This window comes from Agelaius phoeniceus, chromosome 7 (genome assembly GCF_051311805.1).
Source record: "Agelaius phoeniceus isolate bAgePho1 chromosome 7, bAgePho1.hap1, whole genome shotgun sequence".
Taxonomy (NCBI): domain Eukaryota; kingdom Metazoa; phylum Chordata; class Aves; order Passeriformes; family Icteridae; genus Agelaius; species Agelaius phoeniceus.
Window position 1 is genome coordinate 40,308,567 of NC_135271.1, and position 20,289 is coordinate 40,328,855.

The 20,289-nt window shown below is 42.0% G+C and overlaps 1 protein-coding gene across 1 annotated transcript in view; it reads right to left on the reverse strand.

Annotated features, from left to right (window-relative positions):
* The window catches only part of ADCY5 (adenylate cyclase 5), a 204,663-nt gene that overhangs the window by 16,423 nt on the left and 167,951 nt on the right, over nucleotides 1–20,289 (reverse strand). Inside the window, exons 9-12 of the mRNA XM_054636706.2 lie at nucleotides 14,289–14,311; nucleotides 9,715–9,859; nucleotides 7,980–8,077; nucleotides 5,184–5,271 (exon numbers count right to left, since the gene is read on the reverse strand). Of these exons, the coding sequence (XP_054492681.2) occupies nucleotides 5,184–5,271; nucleotides 7,980–8,077; nucleotides 9,715–9,859; nucleotides 14,289–14,311 (354 nt within the window). The remainder of the gene's footprint in view (nucleotides 1–5,183; nucleotides 5,272–7,979; nucleotides 8,078–9,714; nucleotides 9,860–14,288; nucleotides 14,312–20,289) is intronic.

Genomic DNA, 20,289 nt, shown 5'->3' on the forward strand with positions numbered 1-20,289 from the left:
TAATGTTTCTATTAAAAGTCTTCCTTTTCCCTTTTATCCTTCACTCTTACATCTTTGGGTATGCAACATTTTGTCAGCGCTGTGCTTCCCACACAGCAGCCCTGCAGTGTAATTACTGAGTGCTGCAGCTGATTAGCTGGAGACTCTTTACAGAGGCCGGGAGAGGTTGTGGCAAGAGTTTTGAAAGAGTTGATTTCACCTGCTACCAGCACAGGCTCTGTGGGGGACTGGAGAAAAGGGGAAAGGGGGGTTGTAACTTATTTGCACTGAATGAGGATTGATTGAAATGCACTGGAAACTGATGCAATCCTTCAGGCTCAGTGGCAGCCACTATAAAACAAAGGAAAACAACTTTCTCTCACAAATAAACTCTGGTGACATAGAAATCTTTAGCTTTGTTGATAAGCCATGAACCAAAATATCTCTTTGCCCTACCATGTCCAGCTGCTTCCACACAGATGTCAGCTAGCAGATCTCTACTAGAATTGGGTTATGGAAAATCCAATGGGGCTTTCCTCTGCTCTAGCCCCTAAAGGATTTGGAAGGAGAAGGAGAATCTGTACTTCATTTAGACAGTTTTCTCACTAGATTAGAGCAGGACAGGTTTTCCTGCCACTTCTCTGTTTAAGCCTCAAGGCCAAGCTCCACAAAGGTATTCAGGGATCTAACCTCCAGCTGTAATCTCTGGGAAATCAGGCACCTAAATAAAACTTTGGAGTTTTTTTGTTGTGGATCTTGGCTCAAGCCCCTGCTGCCAACAATCCCAAAAAAGCCTGACTTTGAACCAAGCCTGAGATATCAAGCAAGGCAATCAGTGGAAGACACTTGAATTCTAATGAAAACATGTTTTCTTTGTATTAATCTTGGTTCTCATTACTTTGCAAACTAGGAAAAATTTTAGGTCAGTAAACAAGTATAGCTGGGAAAAGTCCTGGAGAAGAAAGAAATGCCAAAACCCATAGGAGGTCAGGGCTGCAGTTGAGAGTGCAACAACACAGTCATGCCATGCCTCTGAGGAACCTCTGCCTCATGAACACTCGTGGGGGATCTGTCACATAAATCACGCTCTCCCCATTTCACAGAGGCAGCTGGAGACCAGGAACACCTGCAGCTTGAAGGACTTCTATGATAGACATGGGGAGCTGAAAGCTATCTCAGGTCTGACAATTCAGCTCCTTTCATGCATTGCTTCTTCCATAAAAATATCCACAAGTCAGGGGCATAGCACAAAAGTAGAAAAAAAGGAAAGAAGATGACTTTCCTTCCCATTTTTGAAAAAAAAAAAAAAATAAGACCTCTTCTGTGCTTGTAAAAGAAGCAGAGTATCAGGACATTGCAGTACAGTGAAAATCCAAGCAGCACTGCTGGTGGGCCCATTGGCTTGTACTGTCCAAAGGGACACTCAAATCCTGCCTGAGTGACAAACAGAAATCTGATGAAATGGCAGCTCCCAGACCCATTTGCACTCCTGAGAAGGGGCTGAGAGCAAGGATGTGATCCATCTGGGCAGCTGAGATCCATGTTTGGGCAGCCACACAAGGTGAGGTCACTCATTAGCACTCTTGAAATCCCCATGTAAAGAAAAAGAACCACAATGGGAAAAAAATAAAATTGGATTGTCCAGTTGATTCTAGTTCCCTCTGAATTGAAATGTGTAAGTGCAGGTGAAGAAAGGGCACTGCTGTGCAGGTGAAAGTACAAGTTTAAAAAGTGATCCGACAAGAAGTATGCGACACTGAAAATAATCCATAACCTCCAGTCATTTGCTTGATGAAATTACTCTAAATAAAGTCAATTCTTTGGAACAACAGCTGATGTAGGACAGAAGAGAAATATTTCTTCTTTTGTCTTCTTAACATCTAGTGTGGGCATGGAAAACTGCTTAGATAATTGCTGTTATGTTGTAAGATGAGGTCTTTAAGGTCTGATTTTTCAATTTGTAATAAAAGCCTTTGAGTCATTTTGAAGTACATTAAGATGCTTCTGCAGTAAAAGACAACATCTCCAGGCAACTTGATGTTGCAAGTCCATTTCTGTAACTTATTTCACAGTGATTTATTAGTCTATTAAAAAGTACAGTTTTCAGAGGGTTTTATTTTCCTGATTGAGACAGAACCTCCAAATGCTTTAGGAGCATCTAGACCAGCTTTTGGAGGCAAAGAATGTGATGGTCAAGCTACACCTATGTAGAGCTACAGAGAAGCTTATTTTCTCATAAAGGATAACTTGAAATTTCTCTCCTGTGTTCTCCCAGAACCATGCAAGAAGTTGAATTCCACACAGCAGTGCAGATACCAGAAGTTAAAGGATTTTAAGAAAAAACCACAAACTTGATAAGTTAGTAGCAAAACAGATGTCTGTCAGCAGAGTATTTGAGAAGGGACCCTGGTTCCCATGACCTTAGACTCTACTGGGAAGGGACACCACCTCACAGTGGCCAAGACTTCATGGAGCATCAAAGCAAAGAACTGGAACTCTCTTGTTTATTACAGCTGAAGAAACTTGGAAAGCCAGGCTGGCTGTGCTGGCAGTTCCAGGATCAACTTCTAGTCCATGGAGAATTTTATAGTGGAAGATAATAATGACAGCTAAAGAAAATAAAACATGATCAAGCTGTTCAGAAAGAGCCTGCTGGCCACTGTCAAAGCCAGAGTTAGAGAGGCCAAAACAGGGAGGGGAAATCTCACATGAAAGCTGGAAAGAGGAAGAAAAAAGAGACACTTACTGTGTAACAGCACAGCAAACAGGCAAAAGTTATGCTTATGCTGATGTCCTGGGGTGAACACCTGCTTTCCAACTTTGTGTGGAATGAACCACTGGTATTTAAAACACATGCTCTCCTCTCCCACATGAGTGTGAAACAAAGCAAACAATGCTGACATCCCTGTCTTCAGGGTTTTCATCCGAAGGATCTGCAAAACTGCCTTCCTTCTGCAGGTGTGTGTTTCCTGGAGCAACGTGGAGTACAGAAATAAAATAACACCCCTTATCCAAGGGCTGGGTAAACCCACTGCTTAAAAATCAAAGACTTGAAACACAAAGATGTTGGTCTGGATGACAGAAGTGGGCTGCAGCTATGAGCAGCTGCTGCCATCAGACATGGAGCTGACAAACTAGAAGTACCTGTTTCCTAAACAAGCCATCTCATAATCAGGTGTTATCAGCAGAGGCTAATTTGGAGCACTAAGAAGAGGTAATCAGAAAGGAACCTGAGCTAGAAGGCCCAATATTTTCAATATTTGCAATCTCTGCACAGAAGCCACACTGGATGTTATACATGAGTATGTTGTGGGGATGAAAACTCACTGCTGGAAATGTCAGGGGCTTCAGAAAATCCCATTAAATTCTGATGTTATTCTGAATTCCCTCTGAAGTCTTGTGCATCCAGAGCCTATGCACTGAGGCAAAGCCAGCCTAGAAACAGTTGGAAGCACCACTGAACAGATTCAAATTCCTCTTCTACAGGAATTTGGAAGATCAAGACAAAGAAAGCAAGAATGAAATCTGCCTAACATCCCAGGGACTGAAAAGTCCTGTGTGCCTTTTAAATTAATCAGTAATTAAGATCAGTAATGACTTTAACCAAAAAGTCCAGACCATAACCAGAGGATTTGAATGAAGATGGAAGAATGGAGTGCTGCTGTCAGTATGTGGCAGTGGCCTGTAAATGCCACTGGGTGACAAACAGCTCTGGGCCTTGGATCAGGCAGCTGGGGTGCTCCAGAGCTCCAGGCCTGCCCCAGCTCCTGTCCCAGCAGAACCAGGCACCTGGGGTGGCCCTGCTTGGCTGCCAGAGTGCTGGGATGGTGCTGCCAGAGACCTGCAGCACAGCTCAGCACACAGTTCCCAAATTCACTGTGGCTGTGACCTGAATCTTGTCACAATTAACTGCTAATCACATGAACTGTTGATACCTGCTTACAAATGGATGACTTTCAGTAACATCCTCAAGTGCAATGGACACACCAAGTGCAACCAGGCATCCGTGGGTACCATTTCCCAGCTCAAGGCACCCAAGCCTTCCTATCAGCAGTGTTATTTCTGACTCTGCTTCTCATTGCTGGAAAACAAGCCCGACCAATGGGATGCTGCACTTAGAAACTAGGCTCCCTTTAATATTGTCATAAGGCCAAAGGAAACCCTGTGAGTGAGTAGTTAACTTCAAATAGTAGTTGAAGCTTCTGTCACTGGGAACACTCTGCAGCTCTTATTATATGAGAAGGCAAAGCTTAATTTCCAAATTTAACTTAAAAAAAATCAAAAAGACATGTAAGGTGCAAGTCTGTCAAGAGCACCCACATTCAACTGTTGAAAATGGCACAGAGAAGATAATTAAAGTGAGACAAATCATCTGCCTGACATTATCCATTATCCCACTGTTTCTTCTGCTGGAAACATAATGCTACTGAGCTATTTTATTCCAGGCACTGAGGAACAAATCTAAGCTTGGGCTAAGGAGCCTGAATCTCAGTATGTTCCATGTTCAGACACTTCTAGACTAGAAGGATCCCTAAACCTGAAACACATCAATGTTTTTAATAGGAACACCTTTAAGTGAAATGGATGAGCACAGCACCCCTCCCACAGTGCTCACTGCCAGTTTACCACAGGCTGACAAGAAGAATTAATATGTTTTTGGACTTCACACAATGTACTTCTTTTCTGATCAAAGGCAGCTACAAGAAAGAGCCCAGCGAATGTTGGAAGCTCTGTACACTCATGTGAGAAAGGCTGATAAAATTCTATATGTTTATGGCTTTTACTTCCCTCCAGGACATTTTTCCTTGATGATATTCTGCTTCTGATTATCTGCCTACCCAAACAGGCATATGCAGCAGGGGCCAGCACACAGGCAACACTGCAGGAAGTTTACAGGGAGGAAATGAATGGTCAGAGCTTGGTCTCACATTGGAAAATGTACTCTTCTGATATCAATATGAGAGTGTCTGCAGGGGACTTAATAGACATGCAGATCCACAGAGTGATTACTTCTTGCTGAGCTACAGAGATGCCAACCCTAGCATCTGTTTGCAGTTCATTCTGCCTTATCAAAGGCTTTTTCTGTAACCCTTATCACATAGTGTGGAAAGGATGGCTAACAAAACACACTCTGTTAGCTGAAGAAGCAGATTGCTGATCTGGTTATCTTAGGCAGAGGACTACAAAGAAACCACAGTACTCACCTTTACACAGGAGTAAATGACTGAAACAAACACCACCGTGGTCAGGATCAGGAAACAGGTCAGGTAAAATCCCAGCATAAATGTAGAGCTGAAATCAAGGAGAGGTTTGGTTGGTTTGGTTTTGTTTTTTAAATGCACATTGTATAGAATAGCTCCAGCTCTGCTCTCCAGAACACATTTGTACAAGCTATGACACACTGCACAGGCTTTCCAATTAGGATAGCTGTGGGAGACACGAGGTGCCTTGAATACCAACAGATACTCTGGCCTATTTAGAATTATTCAGACAGGCTGCAGAACAGAGAATGCTGCATCTTTTACAGCAATCACCTTCCTGCTGGGGTGACAGAGGTGGGACTGAAACACATTTCATGCACTGGAGGAGGTGACAGAAGAACTTGTTGTGGCAGGTCAGCCCCCAGCTGGCTGTGGGCAGGGCACCCCTGGGAAGGAAGGCAGGCTGAGTGCTGAGGTGCAGCTGGGTGAGAATAATCTCAGTGGGAATGGCTTCCTGTCTTGCACAGGGAGTGTCTGTGCAGCACCACTCTCTGTGCTCTGTCTGGTGCCTGGGATGTGAGCAAGCACAGCATAAGGATAGTCAGGGATAACAGCCTTATCTTGGCCAGCTTGAGAGGTTCCTGCTCCTCCCAGCTTTGAAGCACAAAGAGGATTCCAGGGCCAACTTTTTACTGTGAATTTTCGTCTGTTTTCCTCACAAAGAGATTCAACACCAATTTCCCAGTGATTGGTCTCAGTGTGACAGGATAGGCCCCTCCCAGGAGTCAGCCTTGTTCATAATCTAAAGGAAGTACTCTTGTAATGTGACATTGAGGGCAACAACACCAAAGCCAGCTGGTCTCTGTGTTCTCTCGTGACTACTAGGATAATTGTACTTGCTAATTCACTGTTTGAGCCTTTTTAGAAATTCCTTAAAGCAATTCCTCTTTATCATAATAAATTGACACTGACATTCTGTCTCTAGTTTCAAATTCAGATTCCACGGTGTGTCTTTCATGAAGCTCTGATGGTGACACATATGCACCTGTGGTTTCACTTGGTGTTCAATAAAAGACCAAAGTTATGCAACTGAAATATAAGGAAAAACAAAGCAAAAGGTGAAGGGAAGTGTATCTGACCTACAGTTAAAATACAGAATTTTATTTACTCTTGAACCAAACAGACGGGCCAGGCTGACTAAGGACACTTCAGAACTTGCAAAAAAAAACCCAAATAAACAATCACCCTCCTTATGGGCAGCATGTAAGGAGACTGAACAGCACAACATTTACACCACACTGCCATAAGGGATGGGCTCCTGCGTAATACAAAGGAGCAGCCATATGGCTGCCACACATGAGAAATTGTCAAGTTGTCATTTAAATGTTAAACTGGGTTTTATGGAGACAGCATAGTGGCTGCTTAGGGAGCTTGATGAGCAACACAAGGCTGGTAGAGGGCCTCTGCAGGTGTGAAGTTATGACAGCAATATCTGGAAGTCCAAAGTGTAAGCCCCTGTTAAATTAGTTACTCTCAGAGAACATTTTTGGATGTAATTAACATTGCATTAATTGCTGGGAATTATCTAGTTCCAATTTTGAGCCTCTTTCAGCTTCACTTGCAGTTCCCAAAGCAGACCTGTCTGTTTACATTGTGCATTTGTCCTGATGTTATTTTGCTGATTCAATCCTTCTGTGAGCACTTGTGCCTGAGAGAGTGAATGATAAACATCAGACTACGTGTTATTTCTGTGACCTTCTGAATATCTGATCTGAACACTGCAAACCAGTCTCTAGTCTAAAAAGAGTGGTGGGAACAGACATAGAAAACAGTTGTGATGGCATAAAATAGTGCTGGAGCTTTCTTTAGGGACAATTTTTTGTCTTCTTGTAAGGAAGATAAATTTGGAGCCTTTTCATAGCTTCTGTGATCTTGTTTTTCAGTTTAAAAATGACTAACTCTAAATTTATTTCCAACACAGCATTGCTCAGTGAATGGTGTATTATTGCTACTAAACCAGATTATAGGAAATACCCACATGCTGTAATTTTAAGTGATTTTTAAAGAACTCTTTGAGAAGTCCCATTTCTGCAGAACTCACTGCTGGAAAAGATTTAGTGGGTTGAGCTGTGCCTTGCAGACAAAGCTGCAGGCCAGTGCAGTGGGCCAAGAGCACTGTGCCCCACAGCCCTGAGGAGCTTTTGCCATTCTTGCCTGGGAAAAGAAATGACTGCAACCCTGAAACCTGGAGTGAGCCACAAGCTCAGGCATGTGCAGCTCAGCCTCCTCTCTACCTCTCCTCCTGGCCAGCTGCTCTGAGTCCAGAAGAATAAATGTATGAGAGATTATCCTCATTTGCTAAGCAGATCCTGAGACCTCCATGCTCTGAGCAATGAGGCTGTGATGGGTTTCCACCTCCCTGTCCCAATGTGTTTAGACAAGAGGGCAGCCCAGCCTTGTGCTGTGAGTGTGTGCTATGCCTTGGCAGGCAATCTTTCCTACTCAGTGATATTTGTTTTCCACAGGCTTATAAATGTGCTGAACTGAATTTCCTAGGACTGAGGTAAATAATAAGAGAAATCACTTTGGGAAAACAGAAATCCTCACATGCCAGTGAGGAGGTTTTAATCTGCACTAGAAATGGGTGAAAACAATAAGCACCACGCATCACTTGAACATGAATTATTTAAGGATTTTTCTCTTCCCCTTGGAGTTCTGAATTTTCAAGGAAAAAACAAAAAAGTAGGCTGGAATAGAGGAGGGGAACAGATGGGAGCAAAAGGATGAAAGGGTACTCACTGTGGCACGATTATGATTTGAACAGAGCAGATGAAGAGGAAGACTAGGGAGGCACAGGCCACATAGGCTCCAAACCTGTCATCCACCTGCTTGGAGTACTGCAAAAAAACACAGTTATTTTGTTAGTGGGAAATTTGGCTGGCTGCCATCAAAAACTTCTTGCTTGGCTTTTGTCTAGGTCCTTGGAAAGCAGTGCTGGTATAAAACAACATTCCCAACTCTCCTCTCCCAGGCAATCTGTAAAGGCAAGAACGGGCCCAAAGGCCAGGGAAGAAACCCACAGAGCTGGGTGAAGAGAGGATTCACCAGCTGCCCCTTGCATGGGAGGAACAGAAATGGATTATCTGGGACCAAGATTCTAGGTCACTGTCATCAGACCTAAACTTCTTGCATGGGAAGTTTCCTCCAAGAGGGACAAATGCTGCTAATGACTTGCTAAAACCTTGCATTTGTGCAGATGACTTGACTCGTCCTGGTGGCAGTGCAAGGCTGCTGTGCTTGTCACACAGTCTCTCCTTCCAGCTTCTTGTCATCATATCAGCCACGTGGGAGCTGCACCCTGTTCCCAAAGATGCTTTCTTTAGCTTGGAGCTCAGTTCTCAGCACAGACCATATCAGTGTTTGAACCACAAAATAAAAGGTGCTCTGAACAGGTGAACCACTAATTTGCCTGGCAGTTTTCAGCTATAAAATTGAAGAGGAGGAGTGGGGGGAAATTACATGCTCGAGCTTTTATCCAGTCCCACACTGATTCATTGAACAGCTGTAAATCCTCAAAAGCTCTGCTTTTGTAATAGGTAGTCATTCTTGTCAAGGAAAGACTGTTTCTAAATAAAATTATAAAATAATTAGTGCAGATCTATATGAAGTGTTTTCCCTGGAATAATGAGTTTAACCCACAGACCACTCAAGCATCCAAAGGATATGTGCTTGAATAAAAAATGAAAGAAACAAAGGATTACTTTCTTTGTGCAATTAAACCCACCATTTCTTATGGTACCTTTAATAATGTCATCCAGGTACCTCTAGACTTAGAAATTAGACTTGGAAATTTAACTTTGCAGCCATCTAGAGCTGATGATAATGGATAGTCTCTACTATATAGTCAGGGAAATGGTCTTTGCCTGACAGCAATATCTGAAACCAGATCAGGAAGAAATCAACTGCTCATGAGCTTGAGGTCTGTTACTCCCCTTTCTCACATTTTTGGGATAGAGAACTATTTCTTGCTTAAAATTGGCTCCCAAAAATATCCAGAGTACAGACTGCATCCCAATGAGCCCTAATAGTACCTGGGGCTCTATGGGGACAAAGGGCAGAGGAGTCCCTCCAGAGGAGGAGTCCCTCCAGAGGAGCTTAGGTAGGCTGAAGTGGGTTTCTCCAGTGATTTGAGGGAGATAAGGGGTGACTGCAATCTCAGTTTGGAGTCTGAAAGTCAGAGAAAAAATCTGATTTATTCTGGATTCCTTTTACTGCTTATCACTGCACATTCATGTGTGTCTGATAGAAATGGCTTTCCTGGCCAGTGCTCCCTTCAGATGACTGTGATTTTTTTTTAGGACAAGTTACATTAAAGTTTCCATGAAGAAGCATGGATTTTTTAAAGTCACAACCCCAACTCCAGCACCCAAACCACAGCTTAAACCCTAGATATAACAGCCTAACTTTCTGCAGGAGAATTAAAACTCCTGACAAGCCTGGCTGACCCACTGCAATGGGTTCTGGACAGCGTTACCTTTTTCTCCAGGTCAGGCTCCCTGAATGTTAAGAGGAATTTGCGCACGTGCTCTGAGCGTAACCGATCGATGCTTCTGGCGTCGATGGCCCGGCCCAGAAACTCATCCACTTCATCCTCTGGGTTCATGCTCTCCTGGGTGCTCCTGGGGATGCCATGGAAAGGGAGCATAAGAGCACAAGGTAATTTCTGCCTCTGCACCGTGTGTTATTGCAGTGCATAATGAGCTGGAGGTTAATGGCATTTTGCTCCAGTTGGGAGAGGGACTGGGAGCAGAGAGGGAGTGGTGTCAGCTCTGGAGCTCACTGCCAGTCCTGAGTCATTACTACAAGGCTTCTATTTATTTGCCCTGTTTCTATTCTACATCTGTTTCCTCGCACTCAGGTGTCATTTCCATCCCTCATTATCTAAAACCACTGGGTAGCCTTGTTCCCCTTGTCCTCTGACTTATCCTTCCCTGCACTGCTGTAGCTCTTAGTGCCTGCACTGAAAAAAATGATTTATGCCTCCAGTCATATTTCATGCTTTCTAGTAACAATTTCTCTAAATATTACTTGAAAATTTCCAAACTTGAACAATTCTCCCTTTTTGAGAAAAAGTTGTTTACAGAACAAACATTTGGGGAAAATAATGTGGCCTGACTCCCCTTCACACAGTCACTCATCAGTATAAAGCATAAAACAGAAAGAAAAATCTGTTTACAAGATATTTACTTAAGGGAAGGTTGTAAAAGAAAAGGCAACAGAAGAAAAAAATACAAATTTGATTCTGCTTTCTAAATATGTGGAACAAGATTATGATCTTTTTTGCCACTGTTTTTCTGAATCTCTGCTGTAGCTAGAGAAAAATGAAGCTGATATTCAAAAACTATTGAGAAAAAATAACACTGTAAATTTAATTGTCCTGAGGCATTTTGCACTGAGGATGAGGAAACCTGAAGCACCTCCCCAGATTCTAGTTATTTTTAAAATCTAACAGTATTTTAATGACTTGATGCTGTCACTTTAATGGCCTGCCCTCAGACGAGCTATAGGCAGAAATTAAAAGCTAATCCTGAAGTGCTGTTTTTCTGCTCTGCTTGCATGATTGCCCAGGTTATCCCCAGGGTTTGCCAATAGTTATCCACTGAAATATGCCCCCCCTTGCACGGGGGTATATTCCAGCAGATAACTATTTCTGTGTGCAAACCCCACGGTGCCACAGCAACTCTGGGCTCCTGCCGTGTGACCCTCCCCAGCTCTGGAGGAAAAATCCTGGGGTCTGAAAAGCATGATGAAAAGCTACTCTGCTTTATTTCCCTGGTTTCATTTGTACTGCACCAGAGCACACAATGCACTCTGTGTTGCAGCCAGCAGGCTCCCGCAGGTAAGGCTGTGCTGGAAAGCAACTCACAACCCAGAATGTGACTCTGTTTTAAAAGTTAAAGGTCTCTTTCCAAAAGGAAGGCTCTTTCAAAGCTTTCTGCAAAACTGGATCAGATTTTAAGAAGGCCTCTGTACCTCAACTATCAGGTCTATCAGGTCTATCTGCTCATTTCCATTCTACCACTCCTTGACCCAGATAGCGAGCTGAATGTGTCTGCACCTCAGCTGGGTCATGACAGCACAGCAGTGGCATCTACTCAGTGCCTATACAGCAGTTACAAGCCTAGTTTGTCTCAAGGTCTAATCTCTATTTTAGTCAACCTTAATATTTCAAAGGGGTTGGGGAAAGAGTTTTTTATTTTGGGGCTCTAGAAGTTATTTAGTTCCTAGAAATTCATATAATCAGCTTTGAAAATAAAAGTGGGGTTTTTTTCCTACAAGGTCAGGACATTCAATTTACTTCCTCAGAGGAAGTACATCTGCTTGAGCATTCAAGGGGATGCTGCTTCTTTTCATTCAGTCCTTGCAGCGTCTTCTGGGCTCATAAAAACAAGGAAGGAAATCATTAGGCTTTGTATTTACAGAATGCCTTCCAAGGCCCTGGGAGTTCTGTACACACTGGGGCCATTCCCATTTCCCCGCTCCGCACTGCACGCGGATGGGATGCGCTCTCCGCTGCAACCCAGCTGGGCAAAGAGCACTCACATTTCCAGTGCCAGTCTGAAGAACCTGCCTGCTTGGTGTCCACATCAGCTGCCTGCAGGTCTGTAATAGGTTGTTTTACTGCTCAGGGTGTTTCTGATACTACAGTAAGCTCCGAGGTTGCAGGCTGTGTGGAGTTACCCCTGCTGGTTTGAAATTGCCTTGCTGGGACATTGGCAGTGGGCAGCCACCCTCACACAGACTGCAGGGAAACTCAGCCACCTCGCACAGCCTGAGCTGTTCAGGTGACTTTCACAGCCCATTGTACCCAAGCTAAATTACAGTGCAGCAAGTTTGGGTACACTTGCATAAATGTAATTTTAAATTGGCATATTAAAGTTCCCAGTTCTAAGGAGTGCCCTGGAGGCAGTGCCTGTAAGTCAGAGCTGAGCTACTGCCATAGATTAATGAAATTCATATGTCAAAATGCCTTTTGATATATTGATAGTATGGTTGGTGGAGGGAAGGGTGGAAATGAGGATTTCAGGCTGCCATGAAACTTCCAAAAACACATCCTAAAAGCAGTGCTGAGGTTTCTTCAAATGCAGCCAACAGAAAATTGTGTCAAGGGACAGGAACAGCACAAACAAGAGCTTGTAGCAACTTTTTCACTCTGCTTGCAAATGTGAATGCTACCAATTAACCCAGAGATGCTGGCTTCAGAGTGGTCCAAAAATGTGCTGTTGATTTAATTACTTTCTGCCAATGCAGAGTGTGACCACTGCCAAAACTACATGTATGCCATAATTTTAAATGCTTCATGCTTAGGTTGAGTAACTAAACCTGCACTCATGCACATGAGGTTTTGTTCTGTTTTCAGGGATGTGTGCTGCCCACGTCTTCCTTTGCTGCCAGACAAAAGTACTGACCCTCAGTATTTCTGCACATGAAGGAGCTGCCTCAGGACCTGACATGGTTTAGGTATCTAATTTTAACCATTCTCACCATGAACATACTCTGCTAGAGATTTATTTTTGCCAAATCTTTGTACTTGAGTTAAACAGATTTCTGGATAAAGAGAATCAGAGGCAAGTAGTAGCTTCTTTTGGTACTGAACAGAAATGCAAAAATCCTGAAATCTGTATAATAAGCTGGCACCATCCTGAATGAGACAGCTCAGCTTTTGGCTGTAACAGCCCAAGGAACCTTTCAAACTATAGGATGGAGATCAGAGATTATGGCCCTTGGAGCAACAGAGGAGATGCTGCTCCTCAGCTTTGGGTGACTCTGCTGTGGACCAGCACTGAGGCAGCTGATTTTTGTGTTTTCTTGCAGAAACTATGAGGAAAAATACTATTTCATGAGGGATACTGAAAATTCCTGTATCCCTATGAATTATTTTGTTGTAATCTGTTAACTCTTTTCTGCCCAAAGCATATCTAACATCAATGGAGTTTCCCAACATCCATGGATACCACAGGAAACAGTGAACAGTAAACAGTGGGACCAGAGAAACATCCCAGGGTGCACAGAGCTAAATGTTACAAAAATCCAGTTTGCAGGAAAGATCAAGGGAAGGAGATAATGACTCTTAATATTGCCATATTCAAACTTATCACTTTCCATTTTTGCAGCTGCTCTCTACCATAATGTGAATATTGCCACAGCTGGATGCCTAGAGCTTACAGAAGCATTTAACTGTCCCAGCTCACAGAAATCCACTCAGCCTGAGAAACATGACAAAGAGCAACAGCAACATATTTTAGGCATCAGTCTCCTCCACTGTTGCCTGACTGGCTCTAAGCAAGCTTGTAATTAATGCCATTCAGCAGGACTGAACATGAAATTATTCTAAAGACCTTCAATACAGGAAATGCTTTTGTTGTGTCCAGTTGTAGAAGTTAAAAAGTGAATGTGTTTGGGTTTTTCCTCCAAAGGCAATTTTTCAAAATAAAATTGTTTTAACAATTAAATTAAATTAAATTAACATTAAATTGTTTTAACAATTTCTCCAGAGTTCTACAGGAAAAAATGAAAATGCTGCTAAAATTTGACTATATTTTAGACCATTAAACTTTGAATTTACTCTTTCAGAAAAGTTATCATTTCTGAGTGTATTTTTATATGCAGAAATAAGTAATATGCAATAATGAGTAACATAAAATATATACAAGTAAACTCAGAAGTGATTAAGGCATTTCAATACATACATGAGCCTTTCTTATTGGAGATGTCCAACACTTATATATACTTTAGAGGAAGATTTTGTCTTGGCTTATTTTTAAAGAGTGAAGATTATCTGGGGCAAGGGGAAGTGCAGCAAAAGCATTTTAATTATAAAAGCAAGTTAGAAGCACCAAACAAATAAATGTTTTGAGGGCAGTGGCTGTTCTGAATGCACATCAGTCAATCCTGTGCCCTCAGCTGGCTGTCCCTCCAAGACAAACCTCTGGGGAGCCCAAGCATTATTTTTGGCTTCTGGGCATCAATTTTTGTCCTTTTTTAATATGAGAAAAAAATCCCAAACGTGTAAACATAACAGTGTATGACAGAAGTAAATTTGCTTACTTGTCCTTGGGGTCCTCGAAACCCTGAAAGAAAGGAAAAGGGCACAAGGGTGAGCAAACAGGCTGACCTTGAGAACACAAAGCATCCCGGGAACAGCATTTCACAGGGGACTTTTCAGGACACTCATTTGTTAGGTGTGGATGGACAGCTTTTCCCACCCACAACAATATTTTGTGCAGGCCTGCCAGCGGGCAGACAGAGCAGCTTGGGAAAAACACATTCCTTCAGATATAAATTCATGGGAGTGCAGATAAAGGAAAGGTTTCAGCTGACTGCTGGCACACTTTATTTCAGGTGTCTTCTTTTTAGCAGCCACCATTACAAATGATACAATGGAAATGGTGCTGATATTTTAACTGAGGATGTGTTTTACTTGAAACAAAACTCAGAACAATAACTGAAATCAACCCCCTGTATTCAACAAGGCTGCATCTCTTTATACCAGGGCTCAGCTAAGGGCAACGGATGCATTTTGGTTTTCATCTCTCCCAAGGGTCTCCATGCTCCTCCCCTCATCACATGCACACACAGAACACGTTTTCTTGAATAAGATTTCAGGAATTATTTATGATATTTGCAATAGCCCAAATATTCACAATTCTTTCAGGACCACCTGAATAGATTAAGTATTTATGAGTCATCCATAGTTGTAATAGCTAGAAGGCCTTAGACAAAATTTTATATGGGGGCAAAAGTTTATTTGCTTAGCATTAACATACCTAACAGACCAAATTACATCAAAATTGCCATTTTGCATGGGCTGAAACAAAATGTGCCCTCTGACATCTTGGCTTAAATTTAACTGTAGTCAAGAAAAGTTGTATATTTGACAAATAGGGTCAAATACTCAGGCACAGAGTTTGTACCCTGTGTTCCAAAACATAAAACAAATGTAGCTGGGAGATATGAAGAATTGCTTTTGTTTTTCTCCCAGAGACCTCAGGCCAAAACTGTTCAGGGCACGTGAGGATATTCCAGCTGCTGGACCTGCAGCAGCAACCATTCTGGGGGCAGCACACTGAAATCCATCCTGACTGTGGAAAATCAAACATCTTTGGGCAAAAGTCTTCCCACAGGGGCCTTGTCCAAAACCATCAGAAACAACAACATTGACCAGATACTAAATGAGAACAGATTTTGCCCTTGCAGTGAGTTAGCAATGTGGCCACATGGCAGAAAGAAAGCCAACACACCAGCTTTGCCAGAGGGAAAAAGTGAGGTCTGTCACTCAGGTCAGCAGCCAGGACTGTGATTCACTGAGAGAGAAATTCCCATTTTTGATACTCTGTTTCAGACTAAAACCACACCACACTCCTAAACAGAAACTGCCACTCCAACTTAACCCATCAGAAATTCAGATCAAGGAACTCTCTCAGTCCCATGTCACAGCCACCACCAGATTCAGTGGGAAGAAGGAAATAATAATGTTGATTCAAAGTTAGCATGTCCAGTTATTCAAGTAAAAAAAAAAAAAGTACTTTCTGATTTCATGTTAAAGTGTGATCATTCAACCTTTTATTGCGTGGGTTTTTTTCCTTCTTCTTTTGCCTAATTATTTTACAGTTGTCAAAAATATCTGATTGATTTATTTATTTATCTTCTAAGTAATCCTACAACACAGTGCCAAAACTGAAAGCTCACTGATTAATCATGGAGACAAAATGCTCACTAATTTGTCTGGTATCATAGTCAGTTAGGCTGGGAAAAAAAAAAAAAACAAGTAAACTGAACATGAATAGCTACCAGCCAAGAAATAAGCAGAGGGAAGGCATGAGAAAACAGCCAGTGCTTTATTAGATAGATATCAAGGTCACTTTTTCAAGCTTAGCCAGTTGGGAACTGGATGACTGACTGCAGTGGGAGAGTCCCCTAAAATGGTCTGATTTTCACAACCAGCTGTGTAACCCTCCATCCCACTGAATTCCTCAAACTAAACACAGATCTCACACTCCTGCCTTTGGGATGCACAAGTTTGAGGACACAGGCTGACCAGGTCAAGTCACTAGAACAGCTCAGCAAGCATATCCTCAAAAAATTCCCCAATATTTCAAGTGTGGAATAATATTTAACTGGCCATTTATATGGGTGAGCACTTAATCCACATGGAGTTTGATTCTGCCCTGCTTCTCTTCCTCATCAAAATTGTTACAAGGAAAGTTTCTAAAATAAAAGAGAATTAATTGATCTAGCTTTTCAATTTACAATACTAAATTGTGCTTGAAATTCTGGAAATTATTCTTGATGGCAACTCAAATTAAATTGGTGCTTCAAAACTAAAGACCAAAAAAATACATATTTCAAGTATAGCAGAAAAGAAAAAGACTATCACATTTTCTTTCCTGGATCTTCATTTAAGAAGGCTAAATATTTAAGAGTGACTTGAACTTTAATTAGAGAGAATCAGTTTAAAATTAAATGTTGTAGGAACCTGTTTAAGTTAAGCAAATTAAATGATTCACTTCAAATGCTCCCATTTCATACTAAAGATTCTTCAAGCAGAATTGCCAAAAATGGAATTGTTCTAGAGAAAGGTCTGTGGGATTATTTTAGGAAGAAAATCCTTAAACACAGTTTCTTAAAACCTGGTCATTTATTACAGGATCTCTCTCTTATTTGCACTGGAAGACTTTGCCAGGATATAGAGCGAATACACCTCTAGGACCTGGCTGTGACCAGAGATTTTCCTCCCTCTCCACTAAAGCATCCATGTTTCAATCACTCACCAAGAAGCCTTTCAGGCAGAGGAGGTGATCATGTGCTCAGGGTCATGCTGCCCACCCTGCTTTGGGTTGGGAGGGAAATTCCCCCCTGGGTTTTGGTTAATGCGCTTTCACCTCTCCCACTCTTGAGGGCATGCTCGGTTCATTGAAGAATCTGCACTTCAAATTATTTCCTTTCCCTTGCACAAGGCTTGAGCACTAATGACATGTTGGTCTTTTTTTCTTCTCCCCAGCTGGCAAATAGTTTAGTATCTTCAGGAGTCAGATGTTTTGCTCCAGCCCTTGGCTCTGAGTAAGGCTGCTCCCATCAATTGCAATGGTCTGTGTTATACACAGGATAAACACACAACAAGCCTGCAGGAATAGGGGTGAGATGGATTTTTCTTCATTCCTATTCATAATCTGGTAGCCAAACTTCCAAACTCTAGAGAAATACGAGGGGTTAAAGGCACTGTTCAGTACCCCTCATGTGATCCACTGGACAGCCAGGTTGGACAGCTGGTTTGGGTACTGCTGCACAGAGATATGGCAAAATTGGCGTTTCTGTGCAAACATATACAGAAATCTGACCCCCCCCCAAAAAAAAGCCCAAAACTGATAAAAATGAGATGCCTGTCATTTAGGAGAGGGAGTGTAAAGGGATAGGAAGAGGAACAACCAATTCCTGGAGTTAAGAATTTAAATCCCCTCTTGCCTGCTCATGGATTTGTACCCAGCAGACTGAAAAAAATACCAGTGGTTTTCCAGGGAGCTATGGAGAAAAGGCTGGGAATTGTCAGTAGGGCTGAAAATTACAAAAGTGATGATGGCTACAAGAATCAGACAGATAGGAGTTTGCAGGATTTCAAGAATAGCTCCATAATCATGATGATAACGTTGCCCTTGTTCAGGCCAAAATTCCTTCCTTCTGGAAGGGACCATAAGGCATGAGATAGGTCTTACCACAGTACAGTACTAATGGACTGCTGCACATAGGACCTCATGCAAATTTTATTCAGTCTCATTTTAAAATATCCCTGATACTGGTGTTTTTCTCATTCCCCCAGGAAGCTGTATTACTCTGCCATCAGATTGCAAAAGCAAAGGTAATAGCATTTAATAGTTCCTCTGGGACTAAGACAAGTCCTCTCTTTCACTTCAGGAACAACCCAAACTCAGCTGAATCAACTCCCTTCAAGGCTCTGCTCTTTTGTCTTTTCTACAGGAGATTATTAAAAAGCCTTATTGTTTTATGGCAGGTCAGGTGACTCAGAATCCACACTGACATCCTCAGTGGGAGTAGATGTGCAGGAGGAAGAAAAGAGGGAATGTTACTGCCTCAGTCCCTATGGCCCCTAAGGCTTACTACTTTATGGGGGATATTTTATGAATATCTATTGTGCTAAAAGCTCATATGACTGCCATCTCTCTGCTTGACTTCTAAATTAACTAAGCCCTTTTCTTTGAAGATTAAAACTGATTCCTTAAATAGAATGACAAAGTGTTTGTCAAAGACATGACAAGCTGATTGCTACACCATAACACTTCAAATCAAGAACTATTAGAAATAATAATTCTAACTTTGAGAACACTGGCTGCAATTATTAACATATTGTAAATATGCAAAGTGGAGTAGATTTTATATGCTTTTAACTTTTCATTTAACTCCAAAAATAAGGCAGTAGAGGGGCTGATGAGCTTCATGACCTTCTTAATGGCAATATGTGTGGGAAGCATAAATTCCACCCTTAAAAACTTCGTTCTCAACTCCAGCAAAGATCTTAGGAGCAAAAATGACAAAGAAACTAAATTTTCTTACCCTGTTTTCATCTCCAGAACAAAGTCAAAATAGAACTTACATGATGTTAAAGCAGAAATTGAAATAACTTTGGACTTAGGGACAAAATGAGCTTTGTAAGAGTTAAGGCCAACTTGCAGAGGTGCTTCCCAGAGACAGGGACCATGGAGAACAGAAAGGGAGAGTGACAGGCTGAGAGTAGCTGTTGATAAAAACAAACCTGCTTTGGCTCTACCACAAAACTAATTATTCACATCTATTTTCAGCACTGTTGTACCTTCTGCTTTGTCCCTGTGGTCAAAAAGACAACGCTATGAAGATAGACGCTGTCAGGTGTAAATGCAGAAGCAAAACTGAAGGACTTCAAAGCACTCAAGCCAAAAATAACACAATTTCTGTTTCCAGAGCCCAGAAAGAATAAAGCCTGATAGGAAGGATATTTAACAAGCATCTAAGTGCAGAACAACAGACTGGCAGAAAACCAGTTTATGAAACAGATTAAATGATAAGTGTGTCTGCTGTAGCTGGAACAGAGACTAATGAGGTCTGAAAAGGAAAGCTGAAGTGCTCATTTTCTGCAGCCCACCCCACTTGATAAAAAGACTTTAATTCCACAGCACTGGTCACAGATGGTGAAACCCTCTGCTTTCTTCAACTCAAAATGATTCTGTAGGCAGTCCTCAGCTGGCAGACCAGACCTGGCCAATGCCATGAATTAATCTTGGCCATCAGATTTAAATCTATAGATCACAAGCGGTTACTTTGGCTGAAATAGGCTTTCTTTACCTTACTTTTAATTAACTTCTGGCTCTGAACTCACACCTCTGAAAAGTGCAGGTTGCTCACAGTTTTCTGTGAACTTGGAATCCAAATTTCTCCAGTCTAAAGGTCACATTTTCAAGTGAAATGGTTTCTGGTTCTGTGCCTCATTTGTGAACAGTTTTTAGAACTTGCAAAGCAGACATAAAAATAAGCAGTCCTAGAAATGCTCTGAATCAGTTCCTGGCTCCATAATCTCTGCCCTTCCATGTCTACTCTCCAAATGATGATAAATACCACAAACTTCTCCAGAAACTACTGTTTGCCTTCTAATCAGATGCAGACAGACTGGATCCCAGCCTAACCAGCCTTAATTGAAATTGCCCACTGGTGCTGGCCAGAGCTGCTCACCCTGTCTGAAACCCAGACCCAAACCTGCTGACCTGCAGCCTTTTGACATTAAGGCTTACTGCCTGCTTGAGAAGGCTTTGGAAATCATTCTGGGAAGTGCCACCAATCCACCTGTGCAATGCTTCCAGGAACATTGGAAGAAGTGTTTCTTTGAATAAAAGGGAATTGTATCTTTATTTCTGCAGGCTAAATTTAGTCCCAATCAAAACCAGTCTGACACATTTTAGTACTGTCTCAATCCAAATGACCTTTCCCATATGAGTAAAATTTATTCTAGAAAAGGGTACTGAATGGTGGGAAAATTATCAGTGCCAGGCTTCCAAGCAAATATCAA